This window comes from Perna viridis, chromosome 5, assembly GCF_037379345.1.
Source record: "Perna viridis isolate PV_CMFRI_1.1 ecotype Kerala chromosome 5, ASM3737934v1, whole genome shotgun sequence".
In the NCBI taxonomy this organism is placed as follows: domain Eukaryota; kingdom Metazoa; phylum Mollusca; class Bivalvia; order Mytilida; family Mytilidae; genus Perna; species Perna viridis.
Window position 1 is genome coordinate 33,442,935 of NC_142449.1, and position 22,029 is coordinate 33,464,963.

General features: G+C 31.2%; 2 protein-coding genes across 3 annotated transcripts in view; one reads left to right on the plus strand and one right to left on the minus strand.

Moving 5' to 3' along the window:
- LOC148617160 (MORN repeat-containing protein 1-like) overlaps positions 1 to 907 on the minus strand; it is a 47,700-nt gene extending 46,793 nt beyond the window's left edge. For both annotated transcript variants that reach the window (XM_088584544.1, XM_088584542.1), the window contains exon 1: positions 795 to 907. In XM_088584544.1, the coding sequence (XP_088440670.1) occupies positions 795 to 876 (82 nt within the window). In that variant the 5' untranslated portion in view covers positions 877 to 907. The remainder of the gene's footprint in view (positions 1 to 794) is intronic.
- A 205-nt stretch (positions 908 to 1,112) lies between these two features.
- On the plus strand, positions 1,113 to 20,456 carry LOC148617161 (N-terminal EF-hand calcium-binding protein 1-like). Its single transcript, XM_088584545.1, has 12 exons — positions 1,113 to 1,253; positions 4,849 to 4,873; positions 6,327 to 6,435; positions 7,452 to 7,575; positions 8,167 to 8,303; positions 9,506 to 9,618; positions 11,863 to 11,939; positions 13,350 to 13,403; positions 14,582 to 14,691; positions 15,762 to 15,839; positions 16,091 to 16,179; positions 16,965 to 20,456. The coding sequence occupies exons 1-12, from the start codon at positions 1,215 to 1,217 to the stop codon at positions 16,988 to 16,990; spliced, it is 981 nt and encodes a 326-aa protein (XP_088440671.1). The 5' UTR covers positions 1,113 to 1,214; the 3' UTR covers positions 16,991 to 20,456.
- The last annotated feature ends 1,573 nt before the right edge of the window (positions 20,457 to 22,029 follow it).

Below are 22,029 nucleotides of genomic sequence, written 5' to 3' on the forward strand. Positions count from 1 at the left end.
CATTGTTAGTGACTGGGATTAGAATTTTCAGAATGGACATTTTTAATGATCTTCAGAATTTCAATGGGCCATTCTTTAACATTCTTTGTAAAAACATTTGATTTTAATGGGATATTTTCTGCTTAAATGTGATAAATGGTGCATACCCCACCTCCAAAAAAAACAAAAAACAAAAAAAATCCTAATGACTGCATTGTACATGTACAAATATACATGTTTAATCTACAGCTCATACAATGTAATACAAATGTAGTTGCTTTCCAATGAACAGTGAACATCATTTCTTTCTGTTTATTTTGCTTCAAAATCACTTGAACTTCAAGTAAAATTACAAAGAATGAAAGGCATCATGTTATTAATATGAAGGTAGAGTAAAATATACAAATGTACATGATTACTTTGATGACTATCAAATATCCAGTTTAAAAAAAAATTGCTACAGGATTGAATTATCATTGTATGTGTATGTAATTGTAAGCACCTAAGCCTTTAGGCCAGTGTTACAGTCCATTTTTCCAAAGTGGTTATCCAGAAATTCTTTCAAATCATTACATATCTACTTACAACAAAAAAAAGAATAAGATGGAAATGCGATTGCTTTATGATAAATCAGCAATAATTCAAGCAGATTCATTCTGAGCTCAGGAGATGCAAACATCGCAGTTTGTAAACAAACAATGAAACATTGAAAAAATAAAAAAAAACAAGTAATCGTGATATTTGTTAAGCTATTGGTGTGCTTAAGTAAAGTTCGAGTGGTTAAATTTATGCTGTATGGTGAAAGAAAAACATACCGCTCCTGAGGGCCCTATGCGTCCCGCCTAAATACGTATGACATCTACTTAAAGGCTGAGGATGGGGTGCTTCGGTGGCCATGTTGTTTTCTTTGACAACACCGTTCGAAACTTTCAAGCTTTTATATTAGTATAACCTAAAAGTCAGTTGCATTCCGAATGTAAAAATAATAAAATAAATATTATCGCTTATTCATTTCCTTTTAGTGAATACGAACGATTAAATTCCCACATAAATTACACATTTTCTGTTTTGCGGCATAAAAACATTTTAAAACGCTAACATTTATTATTCCTTTTTTCAGAAGTACAATTTTGATACTCGTCCAAGTTTCACTCCCTTGCTTATATTGCACCCTCATCTTTTCCTGGTTTTCTAATTTACAGTTTAACACAGCATATCACTGATTACTTGAAAGAATGGCCAACACAGGAAATCTTAGTCCAATATTTCTGGATGTAAGGCATATAATTAACTATTTTCTGTTTTCTTTAACTAACTCACTTTCAAAAACTGAATGGTATTTGTAACACAATTCGCCCATTTGCTCTTTCTTTATTAGTTTATTGCAGGGCATTCAAGCTTTCAATACACAAATACATGAGATTTGGCAAAGGTTTGAAAGTTCATATGAAAACAAAAAAACAATAGATCAAATGAAAATTCTTAAATGGGATAGGCCTTGCCTAAATCAGCGAGCACCGTGAGCTTTACCATACTATGCACTGTCCATACATGTATTATCTGTGCCAGACTTGTAATAATAATACAGAACTTTATAAAGAGGGAGGTCAACCCGGATGAAAATTTTTGCTTCACAAGTGCAATATTTTTATTTATATTTAAGCAGCAAGCAAAATCAATATTTCTATTTGAAAATCTATCTTGTTAACTAATGGGGGAGTTCTTTTTCAATAAATGAATACCTTGAACATCCCCCCCCCCAAAAAAAAAAAAATCCAACCCCATACCCCCGTTTCCCCTCGCTCTCACTTTTCACTGAAAGGTAATCTTAAACTATATTTTTTTATTTGTTTGATTGAAGGAAATGATGAATTTTCTCCGTAAGGACAGTCGCTTTTTGTTATTTCCAGGACATGACTTTTTTTTGTTAGTATATTGGGAAACCTTAAGGGAAATTTAGAAAGTACATGTAATAACCGTAGAACTCACACCGCTTCGCGGCGCTCGCTATCAAATTCGCTTCTTAAGCGTGTGTCTCACACGGAATGCATGAGAGTTGGCACTATTGTTATTACTATTCGTACATTGTATAATCAATGTTCCCTTAATAACAGTTTTAGTCAGTCAAATTTAAATTGAATTTGAATATGCAATATTTGTTCACAAGTAAAATGATTACAGCTCATAACGACCATGTACATTGCATATTTTGCATGACATTACTACTGTACTAATTGATAAGAATTTAATTGTTTGAATGGACCATTTTCTTATGAGATCTAGGCTATATTCCATGAAATTTACAAATTTGTAATTGTAGGGCTTGATACAGCTGGAATTTGATCAGTGATGCATGGTTCATCTAATTACATTAGTAGAAAACATTGAGAGTACTGTATTGCCTAATGTCATCTCTGACACACCCCGAAGTGGTCTTGCTTGTGAACATCCTGCCAGGAGGGTCAACCTTACCTTATTTAGGGGTTGTATCCCTTTCTCCAAGTTTTTCGGCTAAAAAAATCAATAACATTTATATTGTAAAAAAATAATTTCAGGTTAATGTGAAATGATTTCTATTCAGTTTTTACATTCAACATTACACAAACCTAGTACAATGTACAAATGTATATGGTACATTTTTGTATATCAGCTTTCTTTTAGACTAATTAAGTAGCTGTCTTTGTAAGAATCATGCAAAATCTGAAAAATGTGATACATCCTGAGGGGTGAACTCCTGATCAAACTTTCAAAATCTTCCTATCTGAGTTTCAGGGTATTTGACTTGTTTACCCCTTCAATTTCAGCATAGTTTCTATGGACTTTGACTTTGAATCATCTCTATGAATAGTGAATCTCTCAATAATACTGTCTAATGTTCACTGGGGTAAAGAGTTGTTTATTCAAGTTATTCAACAAAATAAATATGACAAATAGTTAGTCATTCATGAATGCTTGATGTTTGAAGCAGGAAGCATATGGGTAGAATGTATGATTAATGAGAAATTATAAGGAAAAAATATCGGTGGGATGACAGTAATGAAGAACCTTGTTTTTCTAGGTATGACCATAACATGCATCAAGATATGTCCGTAACATTAGAAACCAAAATATTCGGTGATCCCATCTTTGAAGAATTTCCTGATCTTTCCGTGGAGCAAAAATCCTAAAAGTAACAGCCGAACAGCAAAGTAAAAACTATTCCTTCATGTTAAGTAATGTAGAAACATCATGATGGCTTACATATGGCAGGGTGTGTATGTGTGGCATACATGTACAATTTTTAATTCCATAATATAATTGTATGTGAGATCTAAACTGTTATGAATATGATCATATAAGAGAAATGAGAAACAGCTACGATAAGAAAATTGACACAAGAGGTAAACATTTGTTCATATCAAATGATATGAGAATATTAAGAAGTAGTTTTTTTGTGATTTGACAGATTCATGCTGTAAATTTACTTGCTACAAATCTGTTGGTTCAAGTTGGTGTAATTGTATGTAATAGTGTCAGAATGCATGTTACAAAATATACTAAAAAATTGATATTACTGACTTTCTACCAAATTTTTCTGATTGACATTATACATGTATATTGCAAACTTCCATTAAAGTTTGACATTATACATGTATATTGCAAACTTTCATTAACTTTAATGGCATCTTACAGCCAAGAAAAAAAATTTGTCTGTTAAATGTTAAATTACTGACCCAATATTTTTATGCTTACCCTAGCAAATTTATTATGGTATTTTTGATAAAATGCTGTTAAACTACCATTTCTTAGTTGATCACTATTAAAGTTTAAAAAAAGCCCTCCCATAAGTGTAGATAAAAATAATTAAAAAAATAAAATGATTTTACCTACCTACCATATTTTTTATATGAAACCTTAAACAAAGATGTTTTTTTCTTGGCTTTAAAACAGATTAATACATGTGCATATGTACATTGATCGAGAAGGGGGGCAGTTGAGGCTGCCATAAATCGTGAACCAGTCACTTAAATAAGCTGCCAACTAAGTTAGATATATTTGCTACACTTTAATTCATTTTTCATGTATTATTGTTATATACCTCCGCTATTACATAACATAAATTATTACAAAATTATAATATGCACCCTTATTACTCCACTTAATTTGATACTGAGATAAACATGGAAGGAACAAAAGGGAGAAAAGGAAGATTTTTTTTGATAATAAATTTAAACACACTAAAACTCTAAAATTTTAACTTAAACAAGTATAAGAATGATGTAGTTTTCTTCTGTTTTCCCAGTCTATTTTTAGTTGTGGATAAACACCGAAGCCATTAGATCAATTCAGTGACTATTTTACCAATATCAATATCTTTTACAATATTTTGGTCAATATTTGGTATTTCGTATTAAAAAAACATTACGGTCATCCTGTTTGTTGGTCTCTTATTATGTTATGGTCATCCAACATTTCTCATTACGATCATTCCATCGATATTTTTACTTTGTAATTTCTCATTAATTATACATTTTACCCACATGCTTCCCACTTCAAATATCAATCATTGATAAATGACTGACTTTTTTTCATATTTATTTTGTTGAATAACTTGAATAGACAACTTCATTACAGAAAAACATGCTGATCCAAATTTCCATCGTCCATCTCAGAATGACCGTTACGGCCATTACGGTCATTCGCTTTACCCCAGTGAATGTTAAAATGACACACAAAGTTCAAGATTTTAGGACTCATTTTCATAAAATATGACTAAAACTACACTTTGTCTTTAAGGAGCATAAACTGGCCTGTATCACATGTTTGATTTATCTTAACCCTGTATGCACTGTATTTTTTATGCATAATTTGTTTCCTTTTTCATTGTAGGTATTTAGAAGGGCAGATAAGAAAGGTAAGTTATAGTACATTGTAATACATAAAATTTTATCAGTTTTTTTAAGACTGACAAATTGATAGAAGCAAAACAGCTGTATTTGAATTATAATCGTTAATGCATATGTGACTATCTACATGTATATGTACAATGTACATGTAGGAGTCAGAAGTATACATATGTATGCAGATGTTATTCACTTACATTAATGGCAGAGACAATTAGTTGTTTGATGCTAGCTCAAGCAAAAAGTCTGATGCAACATCATACTTCTCTTCAAATGAACATTTTTTCAGTCATTACTGTCTTGATACAAGACTGAATTTGTATTTTGAAATCACAGTTAAGTATTTGAGTGCATTGAAATTTGTCATTTTAAGGAAGGAATTGTAATTTGGAACTATAGAACTAGTGTTCTAGGATCCTCATTTCCCTTAATCCAGGGGCACATGAAATTTTTGTGAGGGAAAGTAATCTTATGCTGGACGTCCCCTTTTGATTGCAAAAAACTTGAGGCTTTTTTTAAGATTGGAAAGCAGTCATTGACTGTGAGAAAGGTTAATTTTCAGTAGGAGCTTTGCCATGGAAACTCTTGAGGGCTTATTTACCATGAACATGCAGAGTTTTGTCTTCTTTTACTACTGTTAATATATAACAATTCGTCAGATGATGTTACATATTTCCTCTGTTAATCATCAAGCACATTCATTTTGTTTATTTAATTTTAACTACAATGGCTATAGAATTAGACCACGTAGAAGGATATTAAAAACTACATACCTATTAAACTTTTGAATGCTCGCAGAGGGAGATCTTCCTTTTGTTAGCCTTTCTTAAAGAGAGATTTAGCATGACATCTTTTTTGGCAGAAAAAAGGATGATGTGAAACCCAAGGACAAAAAATAAGACAAATTTATAAAATCTATGACAATCTTGTTAGTCTACTCAGGGTTTCTAATCAAACTTAGTAATTAAATACATGTACAACAAAAGGATTAATTATTTGGTGATTGTTTCTCAATGATTATTATGTTGTGAAATAAATATTGTGTTTATATCAACTTGATAAGCCATAATAGAACATAATTTCTGCTAAGAGGGATATTAAGGGAGGGGGAATTTGTGTCTTTCATGTGGGAGACTTTCTCAGATAGAGAGATTGACCTAAAAAGAGGGAGTCTTTCTCCTAAAGAGGGGGGTTAACTGGTGGCTACATATCGGCTAAAATTGACACACATCTGTCAATTAATTTCCAATAAACAATTAGGATACTGGTAGACAGGATGTTTATACACTAATAAAACCATGCAGACTGTAATTTATAAGGGTGGACAATTTTTTATGTCTGATATTGGAAAATTGTTATCAGTTATTTGCAAAATTTGTCGGTCAATGACCAGCATTTTTTACAGTTTCGGATCCATGGGTTAACAGGTATGAAAATAAAGTTAACAATTTTTTTCTTTAACAGATAATGGAGAGATATCATGGGAAGAATTTGTTGGTTTCTTTGCTGATGGAGTTATTGGGAAGGAAGAACTGGAAGGGTTGTTTAAAGAGATTGATACTCATAATACCAAGTAGGCTTATAAATACATATATGGCCAGCCAAAGTGGACAAAAATGAGTATTTTCTAATATGAAAAAAATGATTCTTTAATATTACAAATTAGATTTCTTTTATCACAAAACACTTTTTTAATATTAAAAAATCATTTTTGAATATTAGAAATTGATTTTCTAATATTAGAAAATGGATTTTTCGTATTCAATGACGATTTTTTAATATTACAAATTCATTTTCTAACATTACAAATTCAATTTGTTATATTACAAAATGTGTGATATTTTATAATATTACTAAATCAGGAATTTGTAATATTAGAAAATGAATTTTTAATATTACAAAATGAATTTTTAATATTACAAAATGAATTTCTAATATCAAAAAATCTTTTCTAATTTAAAAAAAAACGATTTTGTAATATTAAAAATTCATTTTCTAATATTACAAAATATTGATTTTTGTCCACTTTGGCTTGCCATGTACATATCAAATCATATTCCGTCTTTTCAGTGGAAATTTTTAGGTGTTTTCGATGCTGAGTTTTCATATTGTAGATGCACAATGTGTCAATAGCACATGGCAGTGGAGGATCCAAAGATTTTAAAAAGTGGGAGTTAAAGCTGGGGTCCAGAATAAAGAAGGAGTTCTGTCCCCTGTAACCCCCTTCGTGTATAGGTCTGCTACTGCTTAAGACTAATACAAAATTCCTACTGTTAATCTAATGTTATGGTTTCTTTGGTGTTGCTGTTCTTGAGAAAAATGCATTTGAACTTTTTATTCCTCACTTAGACAAGTCTTAAATAGTGATCCTCATGTCAGTCAGTCAATTTCGTTATCTTTTGACCACTGCCTATCAATCCATCTGCCATACTCTTTCACGTTTCATTTACTGTTAGGGATTATGGCTTTTTGATCACTTTAAAAACTTTTAAAATGTTTGGTATATATAACCGCAAGGCAAATTTTTTCTAGCTTCAAAATATGTTGAAATTTCATAAGCATAAGTTATACATTTCTCTTTTTTTTTAGCTACATAGACCCCAGTGAATTATGCCAGTATTTCTCCCAACATTTGGGAGATTTTAAACAGATTTATGACTTAGTTGAGGACTTCCAGACAAAAATAAATACTGCTCTGCGTGCAACTGCTTGTGTAAGTTAAAATAATATGAAAAAATATAGTGAAGTTTGAAAACATAAGTATATTGTATATGTACAGCAATTTTATTTGTTCATTAACACCAAAGTGTTCTCCTTTTGGTTTGACGCATATTTAACATCATGATATTATGAGTAAATCAGATGGTGTTTCTAGAAAAGACGTTTACTCTTCTGGTGCATCTGGTCAATAGTCCAAGTTTTTTGTGGAGTCCAGGCTACTCATTTCTTGTAATTTGTCCAGTTTCTTGTTCTGTTTGTATTCTATGGACATTTTTTACATTTTTTGGTCACAAAACAAATAGAAACCAGTGGTGCTATTTTCAATAAGACTGTTCTCTTAGTTTATTAGTGTTATTTATAATATTTTACCAGATTTCTGTGACTAGTCTTTGTCCATGGTTGCATGTGTACCTTACATGTATTCTAAGTGTATTATTTTTTGCGGATTCTATAAAGTAAACTTATCAGGTGTCATTATTCACAGTTTAAAAAGTGATTGTTGTTACATCATATAGGAATATAGTCCAATGAGCGCAAAGGAAGATAACTCAAATTAAAAGTTTTAAAAAACAATATTCTTTAGAGTTACCCAAAGGCTTCTAGGATGGAGAAGTTTATGAAGAGGTTCCTTATGAAGGAAGTAACTAATCAAGTATCATCTTTAATGATGCCATTAGATGCTGCATCAGAAGCCATGGACGAAGAAGCTAAAAGTGAAAGGTGAGGTGTTGCAACTACAAGTTAACCTAAACATTATGCAAATAAAGATAAAGTTGACAAGTCAAATTATTTTTGCAACTTTCTAAACAATCAAATTTATTTTATTTCATAAAGTATTATGTCCTTTTCTAAACTAAAATAAATGATCACTAACTTGGTACCCCCCCTTTAGGTAAACTTTGAGTAAAGTTTCATGTTTTGTACAGTTTTTTAAGTATCAATCCCTGTACGAATCAGGCAGTGGATGAAACGTGCTATGGAAAATCTGTCATTTTTATAGTGTAATTAGACTATTTGCACCATCAGAATAAAGGAAGACTGACAATATTTTCCATATCATGCTGGACCATTGAGTTATAATTTCATTGAAATGCATTGAATTTGGTGCATGTCAAAACATGGAGGCTATGAAGATATATTGTGTTTTCGTTTTGCCTTTTTTCAAAGTAATGTTTTGTCAAAAGATATGAACAATGACTTATAAAATAGAGCAAACATAACATTATAAGATGACAAACTTTTTGTGAAAAAAATTTAACATTTCAACATAAAAATGTACCACTGAAAAGGTTGGTTTAATGAGTGCAAAATGAAAGTAAAAGTAGAGAAAATAGCTATTTATAATACGAGACTACTTTTCTTTCCGATCTTCCTGGACTAAACCTACTTTTTTTTTTCGGGAAATTATTTTTTGACTTGTCCTAAGAAATGCTACATAAGTAAAAGCTTTATTGAATCAATTTACATATTTTTTTAGAAATCTTAAAAATATGCACTTCACCATAGAAGTCTGTGGGAATATTATGCAATACTGAGACCATAACTCTGTCAAAAATCTCATTTTTTCTAACATTCTATTGAACAATTTCTGAGCAAAGCCAGTGATGCAGAGATTAAATAGTGTTATTTTCAAATAGAGAAATTATCCCTGACTGATATTACATTGTCAGATCATAGGGTTTTTGTTATGCATGTTTCTGATTTTTCCCATTTTGCCTGATTCTTACAAACATTTACACTTAATAGAAATTTTGGGTACTGCATGCCACACCAACAAAAAGTATTTGTACTGTTGTAGCAGTACCTACGGTACTAAGCGCTACGCTCCCGTACCATTTATATACAACAAAAATATATTGAGATGTGATTATTGGTAATATATTGAAAAAGACTTCATAAAGATTAAATTTCTACCTCATCAGTGGTGATGTAAAACCTGTAGAGCCATCTGATGTACTGAAGAAATCAGAGGTAACTCCTGGACGAGTTGCAAGGAGAGCCCGTAGACAGGCCAGTAATATTTCTAGTCTTGATGGTAAGAGATTCTTAAATTGTTCATCAAAATAAATAATCTTGTGTTTTCTTTTGTTAGTTTGTTATAACATGTATAACTTAATTTGATTTGTAACAAAGTTCCTGATTGGTTGGTTCTCGTCCAAGTTATTTTGTATATTTTGGATTACTTGATTATGTACTGTGATGTCATTAATGTTGATTGGTCCAAACTCGGTGATTAAAATATTCTTCACTAAATGAACAAATTTTTAATATTTTGGATTTAAATCCATTAGATTATAAGGAGTGTTTTGAATTTTTTAACAGATTATAAGCAATAATAAGGTTTTAGCCAGTTCACACTTTTTATAAACCATTTTGCAGTTTATAAGTGTAAACTGCCTCAAACCATGTTATTTTATATTATTGTTAAAAAATTCAGAAACAATCCTTAAAAGTCAAATAAATGTAAAATACACAAATAACATATAAAGAGGAAATCTATGTGTATGTCTAGGTAATGTTGAAAATTATTCAGTTGTTAGCTCACCTGGCCAAAGGCCATGTGAGCTATTGCCATCACTTGGCGTCCGTCATGGTTGTCGTCGGTCATCGGTGTCTGTCATCGTCATATGTCGTCGTCGTTAACAATTTTACAAAACTCTTCTCCTCTGAAACTACTTGAGTAATTAGAACCAAACTTGGTATGAATGTTCATTGGGGTATCCTGCATAGAACTGATCTGGGGAATTTTGATTTGTCAAAAAACATGGCCGTTGTTACTAAAAATAGAACATAGGGGTCAGACAGTAGTTTTTCACATATATCTCCTAAACCATCAGGTTTAGCTGAATTTTGATGCAGGTAAAAGTGTTCAGCATGATGAGATCTATCTTTGGTCAAATTTTGGTTTTAATCCATTAAGCCATGTTGGAGTTATTGCCCTTTTTCAACGATTTTTGCTATTTTTAATGTTATTTCTTTCAAAAATCTTCTCCTCTGACACTACTTGACCAATTGAAACCAAACTTGGTATGAATGTTCATTGTGGTATACTGCATAGAACTGATGTGGGGATTTTTGATTCGTCGAAAAACATGGACGCCATTACTACAAATAGAACATATGGGTCAGACAGTAGTTTTTCACATATATCTCCAAAACCGTTAGGTTTATCCAAATTCTTTCATAGCTGAAATAATCCATATTATTAGGACTACAAAAAGTCTTCAGACTCCTTGTAAGAGTTATTGCCCTTGAAAGGGGATAAAGTGACTTTTTTTTTTAAATAGTTTTCAGTCAATATCTTGAAAACTATGATAGATTAAAAGAAACTTTCAATTGTTGAAAAGATCTTGTGATAAGTCCTACCAATGACTTCTTTAGTCAAAATTGGTGGACAATTTCTTGTTTAATTTATTGCATTTGAAAGGCAAAATTCAACAAGGGGAGCGATTCAGGCTCCTGGGAGCCTCTTGTTTTCTTATTTCCTGTCGGTAATTGAAAGTTATGGAAATTGGTTTTAAGATAAGGACTACCTTCCAAAACATTGATTGAAGTATAAACAAATATAAGTTGCTCAGTTGTTAGGTATTTTAAAATACATTTAGATAAACTTTTTTAAACATCTGACACAATCGTTGAAGTATTTTCAATGCCAAAAATTTTTGAAATTTTTGGTTTGCCCACAGAAAATCCTGCTTAAGCTCTTCATTCTTTCTGGACTATTTAAATGTTTTTCATCACAAAATTAAAGCAATCTCTTTATTTTCTAAACATCTTTGAAAATTGTGTCTCACATTCCACAATCAATGAATCAATGATTTTTGCTCAGGTAGAAGTTATAAAAGAAAATGTTCAGTTAAAACTGTCTAAACTGAATCCCAAATAAATGGATAACTTTTCAAGACCAGGCCCCGGCACAACTTAATTTAAAAAATACTGAAGTCTGAGAATAGTATTACCTGGTAACTTATTTGGCATCTCCAATCAAATTCTTTGACATTGTTGACGTCACAAACAGTTAAGGAATTTCTCAGACTTAAGTAATTTTTCAAGCTTTGTGGCACTGGAGACTGACACATTTAAAATCCTCTTGTGTTAGTTTTAGAGAATTTTGAATCTGAATTCACTGAACACTTCTCTAAACTGAACAAATTCTACAGTTCAAAAAAAGTTTCAATTAAAACAGATTTCACTGTATTATATTTACTATTAAAGGATATTTGACACCTGTAAGATTGCACATTTATTTTTAATGACGTAGATATATTACATTTTTCAGGTAATTTGACAACATCTTCAGAACTAAATGCTCAGGTAGACAGACTAGCAACTCTGTTAGACAGACTGGAACATAGTGTAAGCTTCATATCTATTATAGAAATACATTGAAAACTGTCAAAATGAAACCTTTATAATAAAAAAAAACTCTCTAAACCAGGCACTTTGTTGAGTCTCTTTATATCAAATTAAGTGTATTTTAACCTTGGTAGAAGGAACATGAGTCTAAACGTGACCAATTTTAAAGTCTTAAGTACCATTCTGTGTAAGAATCAGGCAATGGGTGGCACATCATATTTCTCAATTTGGTCTTTTTTTTCCTCAAATATATTCAATACATCCAGAAAACAACTGAAAAGTTATTTAAATTTACCCAGAAATATCTGTTACGTAGATATTTTTTGACTGCTTATTTAAGGAAAAAGTGTGGGAAAGTTTTCCCGCCATTTTTCCATAGTGCATTTTAACTAAATTTGACCAATCAATATCTTAAAAAGGCCAATTTTACAAACACTTTGATGGTTATTTCTGGAAGTTATAGGGTACTTGGTTAATGCAATAAAATCTCTGTGTTTTTTTTTTTCTTCATGTGCCAAACAGTATACACATTTTGCCAGATTCTTAGATGGAGAAGTACTTAAAAGGGCTTGGTTTGGACAGGTTAAATTGTACAGTTAACTGGGAAATGTTTATGCTTTTTTTGCAGTTTTTCTGATAGATTTTTCTGACACTATTTTAAATTCATGATGTAAATCAAATTTTAAGAAATCTTCTATGAAAAATAGCTATATTTCACCTCAGGTCTTACCATTAAAAACTCGTCTGAATATAGCTGAAATATTGCTGCTCGGACGTTAAACCCAACAAACAAACAAACAAAACCATTAAAAACAATGAAAGAAAAACTGATTTTTTAAAATTTTTATGTGATCAAGAATTAAACAAAATGTTTTGAAACTTTGAATAAGTTCCGAAACTTCACCAGTTCAGAATTTAATGGGTGAATATTTAGTACTGTATAGTGAAGATCCTTGATCTACTGCTGAAAGAGCTGTAGATTATGTGCTGGAGTTAAAATTGAAAGGAGGGATCATGTTATTTCTGTCCATCCATTTGTCTGTTTGTCTGTGAAAATCAATTTTTCCCTTTTTTAGCTATGCTTGCAGATATTCATTTGATACTTGGTGCATTGCTTTACCATTACTAACTACAGAGCAAGATAGAATTTTGATTTACTTTGCTAATTCTTAAAACACATTAAAGACCTGGAGAAACAAAATGACATTTTCTTCATGTTGAAATTGTTTTTGAGGCCAAATATTTCTCTTACCGAACCAACTTCTTTTTTAGGGAGGGTGAAAAACTTGAGGAATAATAATCAAAGATATTTTTTTTTATTTTGGTGTTATACATATTGTATAATTTACATTGTGTTTCAATTACTGTCTACATCTAGATCTTGATAATAATGTGATGTGTTCATTTCAGGTTAACACTGGTGGCTTTGTTGATGAAGATCTTGAAGCTCTGTCATCTGATAAGGTAACATAGGGCTTTTTTATGGTGTAAAATAATGATAGGAAAACAGATTGTTGACAGTTAAAGGGGTTTTCAATACTTAAGGGAAATAACTCTATAAAATCAGCAAAACGCTTCATTGTGTGACATTCTGACAACAAAATCAAAGCACCTTAGTGATCAAAAGTTTTGTTGATGAAACTACTATATGTTCAGTGAAAATTTTTCCTTTGAAACATATAGTTAAAATTTCTTATAAGAGACAAAATATATTTTAGAGATGTTAGGTACCTCCTTAAGTAGCAGTCTTTACAGAAATCAAACAGGTAGTGATTCATGCATGTCAAAAACCTTCACATTTTTTTCTAAACCAAAACAGTACAGGCCACATAACCAGTCTTGATTTGTCTTTCAAGTTGTTGCACTTTCAAGATAAAATTATATAGAAATTGGCATTTTTCAAGAGTTATTGTTCTTGAATTGGTATGATTTGGTTAATTTCTCAAAAATACAGATCTGAATACAGAAAGAGCTTTCGTTACATAAAAATACAGTTTGTATGGCATATATAAATCTCTATTTATAAATATAGGTGGGTTTTCTTCACCCTGAATCACATCTACCAAAGGTGGTGTCTGAGTTTAATATGTACTGGTGGTTTGCTGGGCAAATTGGGTTTATCCAATGCAGTCAGTATAGTTTTGCTTTTTTCCCTTTTACCTTAAAGATGCTCTTCCATGGAAACGCAAGTCACCTGATCACAATTCTGGTTTCCCAGATTGGCCAAATACTGATAACTTAGTGGTGTTCGAAAAAACAGTATCAAAAATTAAAATTGTGTGCCAGGTGTCATTTCCTGAACACAATGTGAAAAATAATAAGTAAAAAGAACCAAAGAACCAATTTTTTTTTTTTTTTTTTCAGCTGACGTCTTTTTATACAATTTCTTTCTAAAACATATTACTTTGTGCTTATCTGTCTGTATTCCTTATGTAGAGTGAAACCTTTCAGCAGTAGTACTTGAAATACAACAAGACCTGTCGAAACTAGATGTCTTCTGAAATCCTTTCATATCAGTTTCAAGACACTTAGAAAAAAAAAAAGAAGGAACTCAAGCCAAACCAAAAAAATACTTCAGTCTTAAAAAGAGTTTCTGTTTGAGGACTTCATTGTACTATAACCACTGTATTTTTCTTTCATAGTTTTTCATGGTAGAGACTGAAACAAGCATTAAAGGAGAAAGCAAGGAAGATTTTACTAAGGCAATGAGGACCTACATTGAAGAAACTAAAAATGCTGATGGTTGTCTGAGGTAGGAATTCAGTCACCAGTTATTATGGGTAGAAACATTATTTTTATTTTCTGAAACTGTCTTCTTTGACATTGGTCTGGCACATCAAAGTTAAAGAAGTTCTTATATAGTAGTTTTGCAACACATAAAACTATGTCTAGGGGATAGAGTAGGGCTTTCTTTGTAAAAATAACGATCACTTGAAGGGGAGAGTTTTAATCAGGCCAAAGTACTTTTTTTTGCTCCTGTTCCTAGTCATGAATTTCTGGCCTTTGTTTGTATTGTTTTGTTTTCACTTTCTGTTTAATTTTATATTGTTGGAGTATATAGGGACATCTCTTTTGCTGCGTATAATGTTGTTTTTGGGCCAGCTGCAGTCTGTCCTGCAGTGTGACAGTTCCCTTGTAGTTCATTGAAAACTCATTAGTGGCCTTGAGCTGACATTTTCAGTCCGATGGGGTTGTTGCCTTTTTGACATATTCACCATATTCATTCTAATTATATTATTATATTGATAGCAGTGTTTTATCTAATGTTCCCCGTGAAATAAATTTCGATAATTAACTCTGTGAAATAAATTCAGTCACTCTCAGACTTTCTCCCGCCAAATCATCACAACTTTGAAATAAATCCGTGGTTCACAAAAATTTGAAATTGATGTTGAAAATAGCAAAGAATAATCGAGGAAATCTATATAAATAAAAACGCCTAATGCGTTCTTTGGCACTCATGATCATATTTTGGTTATTCACTCCTTCCAAATAATTATCCTATTATTCATCTGGTTGTTAAATGGACAACTGATCAGACAATTCATTAGACATTAATAGAAAGTTCAAATCTCCTCAACTGTCCTGTCAACTATCTAAAGAAATTCATCAGGCAATTGTCATTTAATCAAGGAAATACCAAATCTATCCACTGAACATCGTCATTGCATGTGCTGTAACTGAAAATAAAATATGAACTGATAAATGGTATCATTCACAATTATGAAATTTCTCAAGTTTTGTAGCCTGAAAATAATGCTTCATCCTATTTCTTACAGATTAGTATTTTTTTCAAAGTTTTGTTTATTAATTATTTTACAGTACTTGTGTGAGATATTATAAGGATATTGGATCCTTTGCTCTATATGAAATCTGGGAATCTGAGGGAAAGTACCAGAAGTAAGTATTATAGACACCATATACATGTAATTATACCAATACATTTGTAAGATGGAGTTGTTCAATCCACAATTTACATTTGTTCCCTTAACCACTAAAATTGGTACCCACAAATAAAAGTACTTTCACAGTAAATGTGATTTAAGATAATCCTCAAACTAACTCACAATTTAAGGCAACACCAGCATCTGCATCAAGATTGTAGCAGTAATTATTATCATTTTTTTTTATTATCTACTTTGTTCTGACAGCTACAACAGTGGTGGAGATGCTAAGTTTATCGTTCAGATGAAAAATTTTGTAGATGGCGCTGTCAGCAATAAGTCTGTTGACTTTCCAGGTAAAGTTTTATCGTGGTCATTTCTGAGTATGTTGGTTGATCGTTTTCTGACATGACTTTCTTATGCTTTAAAATGGAATTCAGCTTTTCCAAATTCAAGAATTGACATTCAATTTCTATTTTTTACCATATGATTACTCCCTCTGGGCAATCTACGAATTTTTGTTGACTTAGTTAATTCATGCCACCATCTGTAAGTCTGTTTGTTTGTCCTTATGGGATGTATAAAGGTATACTATCACTGTATTTTCCCCAGAAATTTGTAGTTGTCCCTGTTAATCATTTAAAGAGTCATAGGTTTTGAAGTTATATATCATGCAGAGCTTTTATCAATGAAATAACCCCTTTTTTTAAAAGTTTTTTATTTGAAAAAAATGATTAGCCTTTCTACAAGCTGGAGGAGGTAGACCTAGGGTGAGAGACATAACTCTTGAAATCAGTGATACCTTTGTATCATATTCAATTTCACCAAAGCCTATCAAGCTTTCAATTGAAACTGAATGAAATCAATCCAAGTTACTTTGATGCTTACATGAGATTGATGTAAAATGTTTAATACAAGCAAGTCAACAATTGGTAAGAGTTGTGTCCCTTACCCTAGGTCTACCTTCTTAAGACTGTGAATTTTCAGTTCAAAATTCATCAAAATTTCAAATTAAGATTTTTATGCAGTCTTAAATGGACCTAGACAAAAGAAATTTGACAATTAAATAATACATAATTTCTTGTATTTTTCCTCTGTTGTTTGTTTACAAAAATGTTTATCTTACTATTTTCCATTTCAGCTTCTTGGTGGAAGAAAGAAGTCTAAAGACATACCTCTATTATTTTAATCTAGTTTTTAGTAATATAATAGTATTTGTTATTCATATAAAACAATTAATTCCTATTGGTCCGATGTTCTTGGTATACAGTTTGCCAAGAATGAAAATCACAAAAAAGAAGAAGATTTGAGGTTGATGGAAAAAGAGAATTTTTATAATATATTGGTGTTGTAAGGAAAGAGCATAGATGCACACCTTTACAGTTTGTCCATAATTTTCTAATGAAATTGGGTAGAACATACAGTCTTACTGTCAGCAGTCTATTTTTTACCTATTTCATATTGTTTCTGGTCTGAGTCATTCCTGATTTAGAAAATGCATTCTGATGGTTTAGATGCTTCACAGAGACAATTGAAATAAGCACAATAATGATTCAGATCATGCAGTATGTTTGGGTTTTACGAATGTTATTGATGGTGAACGAAGTAGGTTTTCAGACGGAAACAAATTTTATGTTAATTTCAATTTTTAAAATAATTACTGACAAAAGTGCCATATTATGGACAACTTAATTCTTTTTTTCTGATAGTGAAAAAAAAAGGATTGGCATCTATGAAAGGACCAGCAGGATAATCCTCTGTTAAAACCTTCTTCAAACCATACCACACAATGAATACTATGATGTGTATTAATCCTCAATGTGAATATCTATCCATTTGTTGTGGATGATTCCTTGCATAAACTTTAAAGTTCTGTGTTGTTACTTGTCTACTATAAAAAAAGTTGTTGTAGGAAGTAACAGCGAATACAATGGCAATGTTCAGGAAATAGAGTTGGTCTTCCCAACATCAAATGACTATCACGTGATGAATTCTGGACAATTATCAAAGAGAATTAAGGAGGTAGACCTAGGGTAAGAGACGTAACTTTTGAAATCAGTGATATGTTTGTGTCATATTCAATTTCTCCAAAGCCAAACAAGCTTTCCTTTGAAACAGAATAAAATCAGTCCAAGTTACTTTGATGCTTGCATGAGATTGATGTTAAATGCTGAATACAAACATTCCAATGATTTGTAAGAGTTGTGTTCTTTACCCCATGTCTACCTCCTTAACTATCAGACACAGATTTGAATACTTATGGATTGATAGAAATTTTATGACCTGCTTCAAAAGTGCAAAACCAAATGAAAAACTAAGACTGGTTATTTGATCAGTAGCTGTTTCTAAACAAGAAATAAAATTGAGTTAGGTGGGTTTTTTACATGCATGAATTACCTCTTATCTGATTTTTATAGAGCCTGCTACTTGAATGACTGGGTCTTCATCAGTTGTCATTTCACTTTTATTCTTGTCATTACTTGAAGAATAAAATGACGTATCATCTGCAAATAACCCGAACAAGGATATAAATGGCCATAGATTAGAACTAGTAGGGATGATAATTAAAGCAAAATTATGTTTAGAAACATGAAATAATGAACTGAAATGCTACCCTGTTAATATCAATGGTCAGTAGACAACATCCTTGATAGAACTTTGATAAGATTATGGCCAATGCAATAGAAGTATGACAGTCTTATTTTCAACATCATAGATTATTTTTACCTTAATTACTGACGTCAAAATGAAATTTTCCTTATTATGGTCACTACTTCATGTAAGGCAGTTCATCAGGTGATCGTCAAGGGAAAACTTACTCTATCCTCTGAACATTAGCATTGTATGTGCAGTAATACTCATGTATTTAATGGTATTAGCTTTTTTATTGATTGATCTTTTTATTCTTCAATCAATCAATATGAATACATGTTTTTTTTTTTTCAAAATTCATGTACGCAACTGCATGATAGAGTACAATAAACAAAAGCATAATACTCTACAAAATTTCATCAAAGTGAAAAAAATGCAGGGTTTGAAATGTTTTGTAAGCATGTCCTTTTTTTCATATAATTGCTCAATTTTACCATAATAAATTTTATTTTCCAAAAGGACAGGTTTTTAGGTTATGTATTTTCTTATTTATGTATAGTGTATTAAGTTATTTTATGATATACATGTAGTTCTTCATTTTATTTTAAGTGAAAATGTTGAATGTAGATAGTTAAATTGTTGTCAGTGCCTACTTTCTATTGTTGAATATCTTAGGCCTAAAAAATCATTATGTTACCGGTCACCCTGCCGATTCTCCTTTAGACCCCACTTCCCAAAACATTTTTATTTGTGATTTTGAAAAAAAGAATTGAAAAAACATGCCAACTGTTTTATAGAAAAAATAGATAAAAATAAAGCCAAAGATATTTTTTTTATCCTAGATGGAAAAACAAAGAGGTAGAAATACTGGTATAGATTGTCAACACACATGTGAGTGGTTTGCCATGGTCTAAGCCTCTTACATGTTTAATCTTAGCAGATTTGGTTCTTATTGTATTCAGAGTTTGGTGGCACAATTATTTCATTTCAAAATTTAAAGAAAATAATTTTTTTTAAATCCCTACTCACCAACCTTACAAAATTTTAGAGGAGTGATTGGAAACACAGCATTATTGCTTTTAGGCCTTATTTTTGTGTAGGATATGTGCTTAATATAGTACAAGATCAAAACTCTATTTAACACCCAAGTAATTGCCAGACTTTGAGCTTTTAAAAAAATCATTAATTATTTTAGTCCAAAGTTGAAACGGGTCCAGATTCATCTAGGTAACCTTTTTTGCTTCCAGTAACTCTCCTACAAATTGTAGCATTGCCAATAACTATTAAATACAGACACTTCCAATTGTAAATTGATTCATGATGAAGAAAACCCCACCAAACAAACAATGCTTTTTCAGTCAACGTATGCTTTACTTTTACATAACAATCATCATTTCTGCATTCAGGTCTGTACTTTTTTATTTTAGAAAATCATGCATTATCAACCAAACGAAATAAAACCATGAATAATAACTCTTGCAAATTGTCAATTTCATGTACAGTCTATGTGATTTTTATCTCAAAAGCACAACCAAATGAAAAACTAAGACTGGTTATGTGTTCAGTGACTGTTTCTAAGCAAGACTGTTTCTAAAACTGAGTGGGTTTTTAACATGCATGAATCACCTTCTGTCTGATTTTTATAATGCCTTCTACTTAAATACTTTTTAATGTACAAAAGATTTCCTGAGATCTAACTTATAACATCCATAATACGGGTTATGAAATTAACAATACAAAGTACATCATAGGATTTCCAATTAATTTTTTGAACTATACTTATATATATATACTTTTTTGCATGCCTATGATATCAGAATTTGATAGTTTTATTTTTATTTATGTCAATATTTGGCCTGATTCACTTAGGTTAAGTTTTACTTGAATAAAACAAATCAGTGTGCAATACTTATGTATAGAAGTTCTATTTGTTTCTATCCACTTACTTTTTTAAATTATTAACCACTGTTTGTATCAGTTTGTTGATGTGTGTATTCATTACCAAACTTAATGTTATTAAAGGTATTATACTCCTTTAAAATATTTTTCCTTTTGTTGATTGACCAGACATGACTGTTTCCTAGGATATTGAATTGTTGTTATGGCAAAGAGAAATCTGTAAATGTGATTAAGGAGTAACCCATGATGATTCAAGACTTATAGAAAATATTCTTGGGTTGGTATGGTGATATACTCATTTATGATGCCACTCCTTTTTTTTTAGGAAATTCATAGACTATTACTGGATTATACTCACTTGCAATATCAGCTGTAGTCTGTAACAAGTAACTCTTATGTCTTAACATTATTTTATTTAAAGCCTATATACACCAATTTTGTTTTGTCACACCACAAGAAAGACAAAAAAGTCAGGATTTGATGAACAAACTTTGGGAAAGAAAGACTCATTATCATGCGATAAAAGTTTACACAACTGATAAGTGGATTTGTTTATCAGTTCAACAAAAGGTTAGACAAAACAATAAGGCGCATTATCTAGGAAAAAATTGTAAAATTCGCTTAGCCTTTAAAATTCGACCCATGCAAAATAATTGTTTGAGGAAGTATTGGAAGAGCCATTTGAATATTCAGGTCTGTTGAGATAAAATTCTCCGAGTTGGTATGCACTAAAGAAAAGCAAACGCAGTGAGTAAAATGAATTATTTTGAAAAAAGGTTGCTAAGAATTTATTTTCAAAAATTAATAAAATTCAAACAAACTATAGATGTATCGGGTAATGTATCGTATGACGTTTGTAGGGCATTTCATATATTAATATAATTATAAGAATCTGGTTACTCATCGATAAATTTTAGTATCCCACAACTTCGTTGATTGAAAAAAAAAACAAAAAACTAAACAATAACAGTTATTTTCCGAATTTTTCAAGGCTTTGAGGAGGAAAACAACTTAAAAAATAAGACTGATTTGCATCGATAAAATATTTTGAGAAAAAAAAACTACGATCATCTACAATTCATGGAAATATATTCAGTATAGCTCAATTGAAAACGGAAAAGAAAAAAACGAAATAATAGTAACCCTTCGGCTTAAACAGTTCTGCAAAAAGAGTCTACATTTGGTTGCAGTAGTGAAAACTCTTCACTGCCCTCGAAAAGAAGGGAAGCAGGGTTTTTTTTTCTTTTAAAGTTTTAGACGATATCCTGAAAGAGTAATCAAGGCAACCAAAGTTATAGCGGTAATCAAAGAATGTAATTCAGGGACAACTACCAGACATGGAAAACAGACATATACAACAAAGAACATTAAGTAACTAAAATCATACATACAAAGTAACAAAAGTGAATGAGCAACTCGGACTCCACTAAAAACTGGGAGCATGGACCAGGTGCACCGGTAGGGTAAGCGTCCTCTGCTTTTCTAGAAACACCCGCCGAGTTGCTCATAAAAAGTCAAGTCCGAGGTAGACAAACGAGGAAAGGAAAACTATGACCCGTTGAATAAATCAGTTTTCTAGGTGCTGATTGCTAGGTGTAAGCTTAGTCTATAACAAGTTACCTTTATATCTTTATTTTATATTTTCTTAATGCCTATATACACTAATTCTGTTTTGTCACACCACAAGAAAGACAAAATAGTCAGGAATATAGTTA

Coding starts and splice junctions, on each gene's coding strand:
- LOC148617161 (XM_088584545.1), top strand. CDS start 1,215: ATGGCCAACACAGGAAATCTTAGTCCAATATTTCTGGAT. Junction 15,840..16,090: donor TCTGAGGGAAAGTACCAGAA/GTAAGTATTATA, acceptor TTGTTCTGACAG/CTACAACAGTGGTGGAGATG. Junction 16,180..16,964: donor TAAGTCTGTTGACTTTCCAG/GTAAAGTTTTAT, acceptor TTTCCATTTCAG/CTTCTTGGTGGAAGAAAGAA.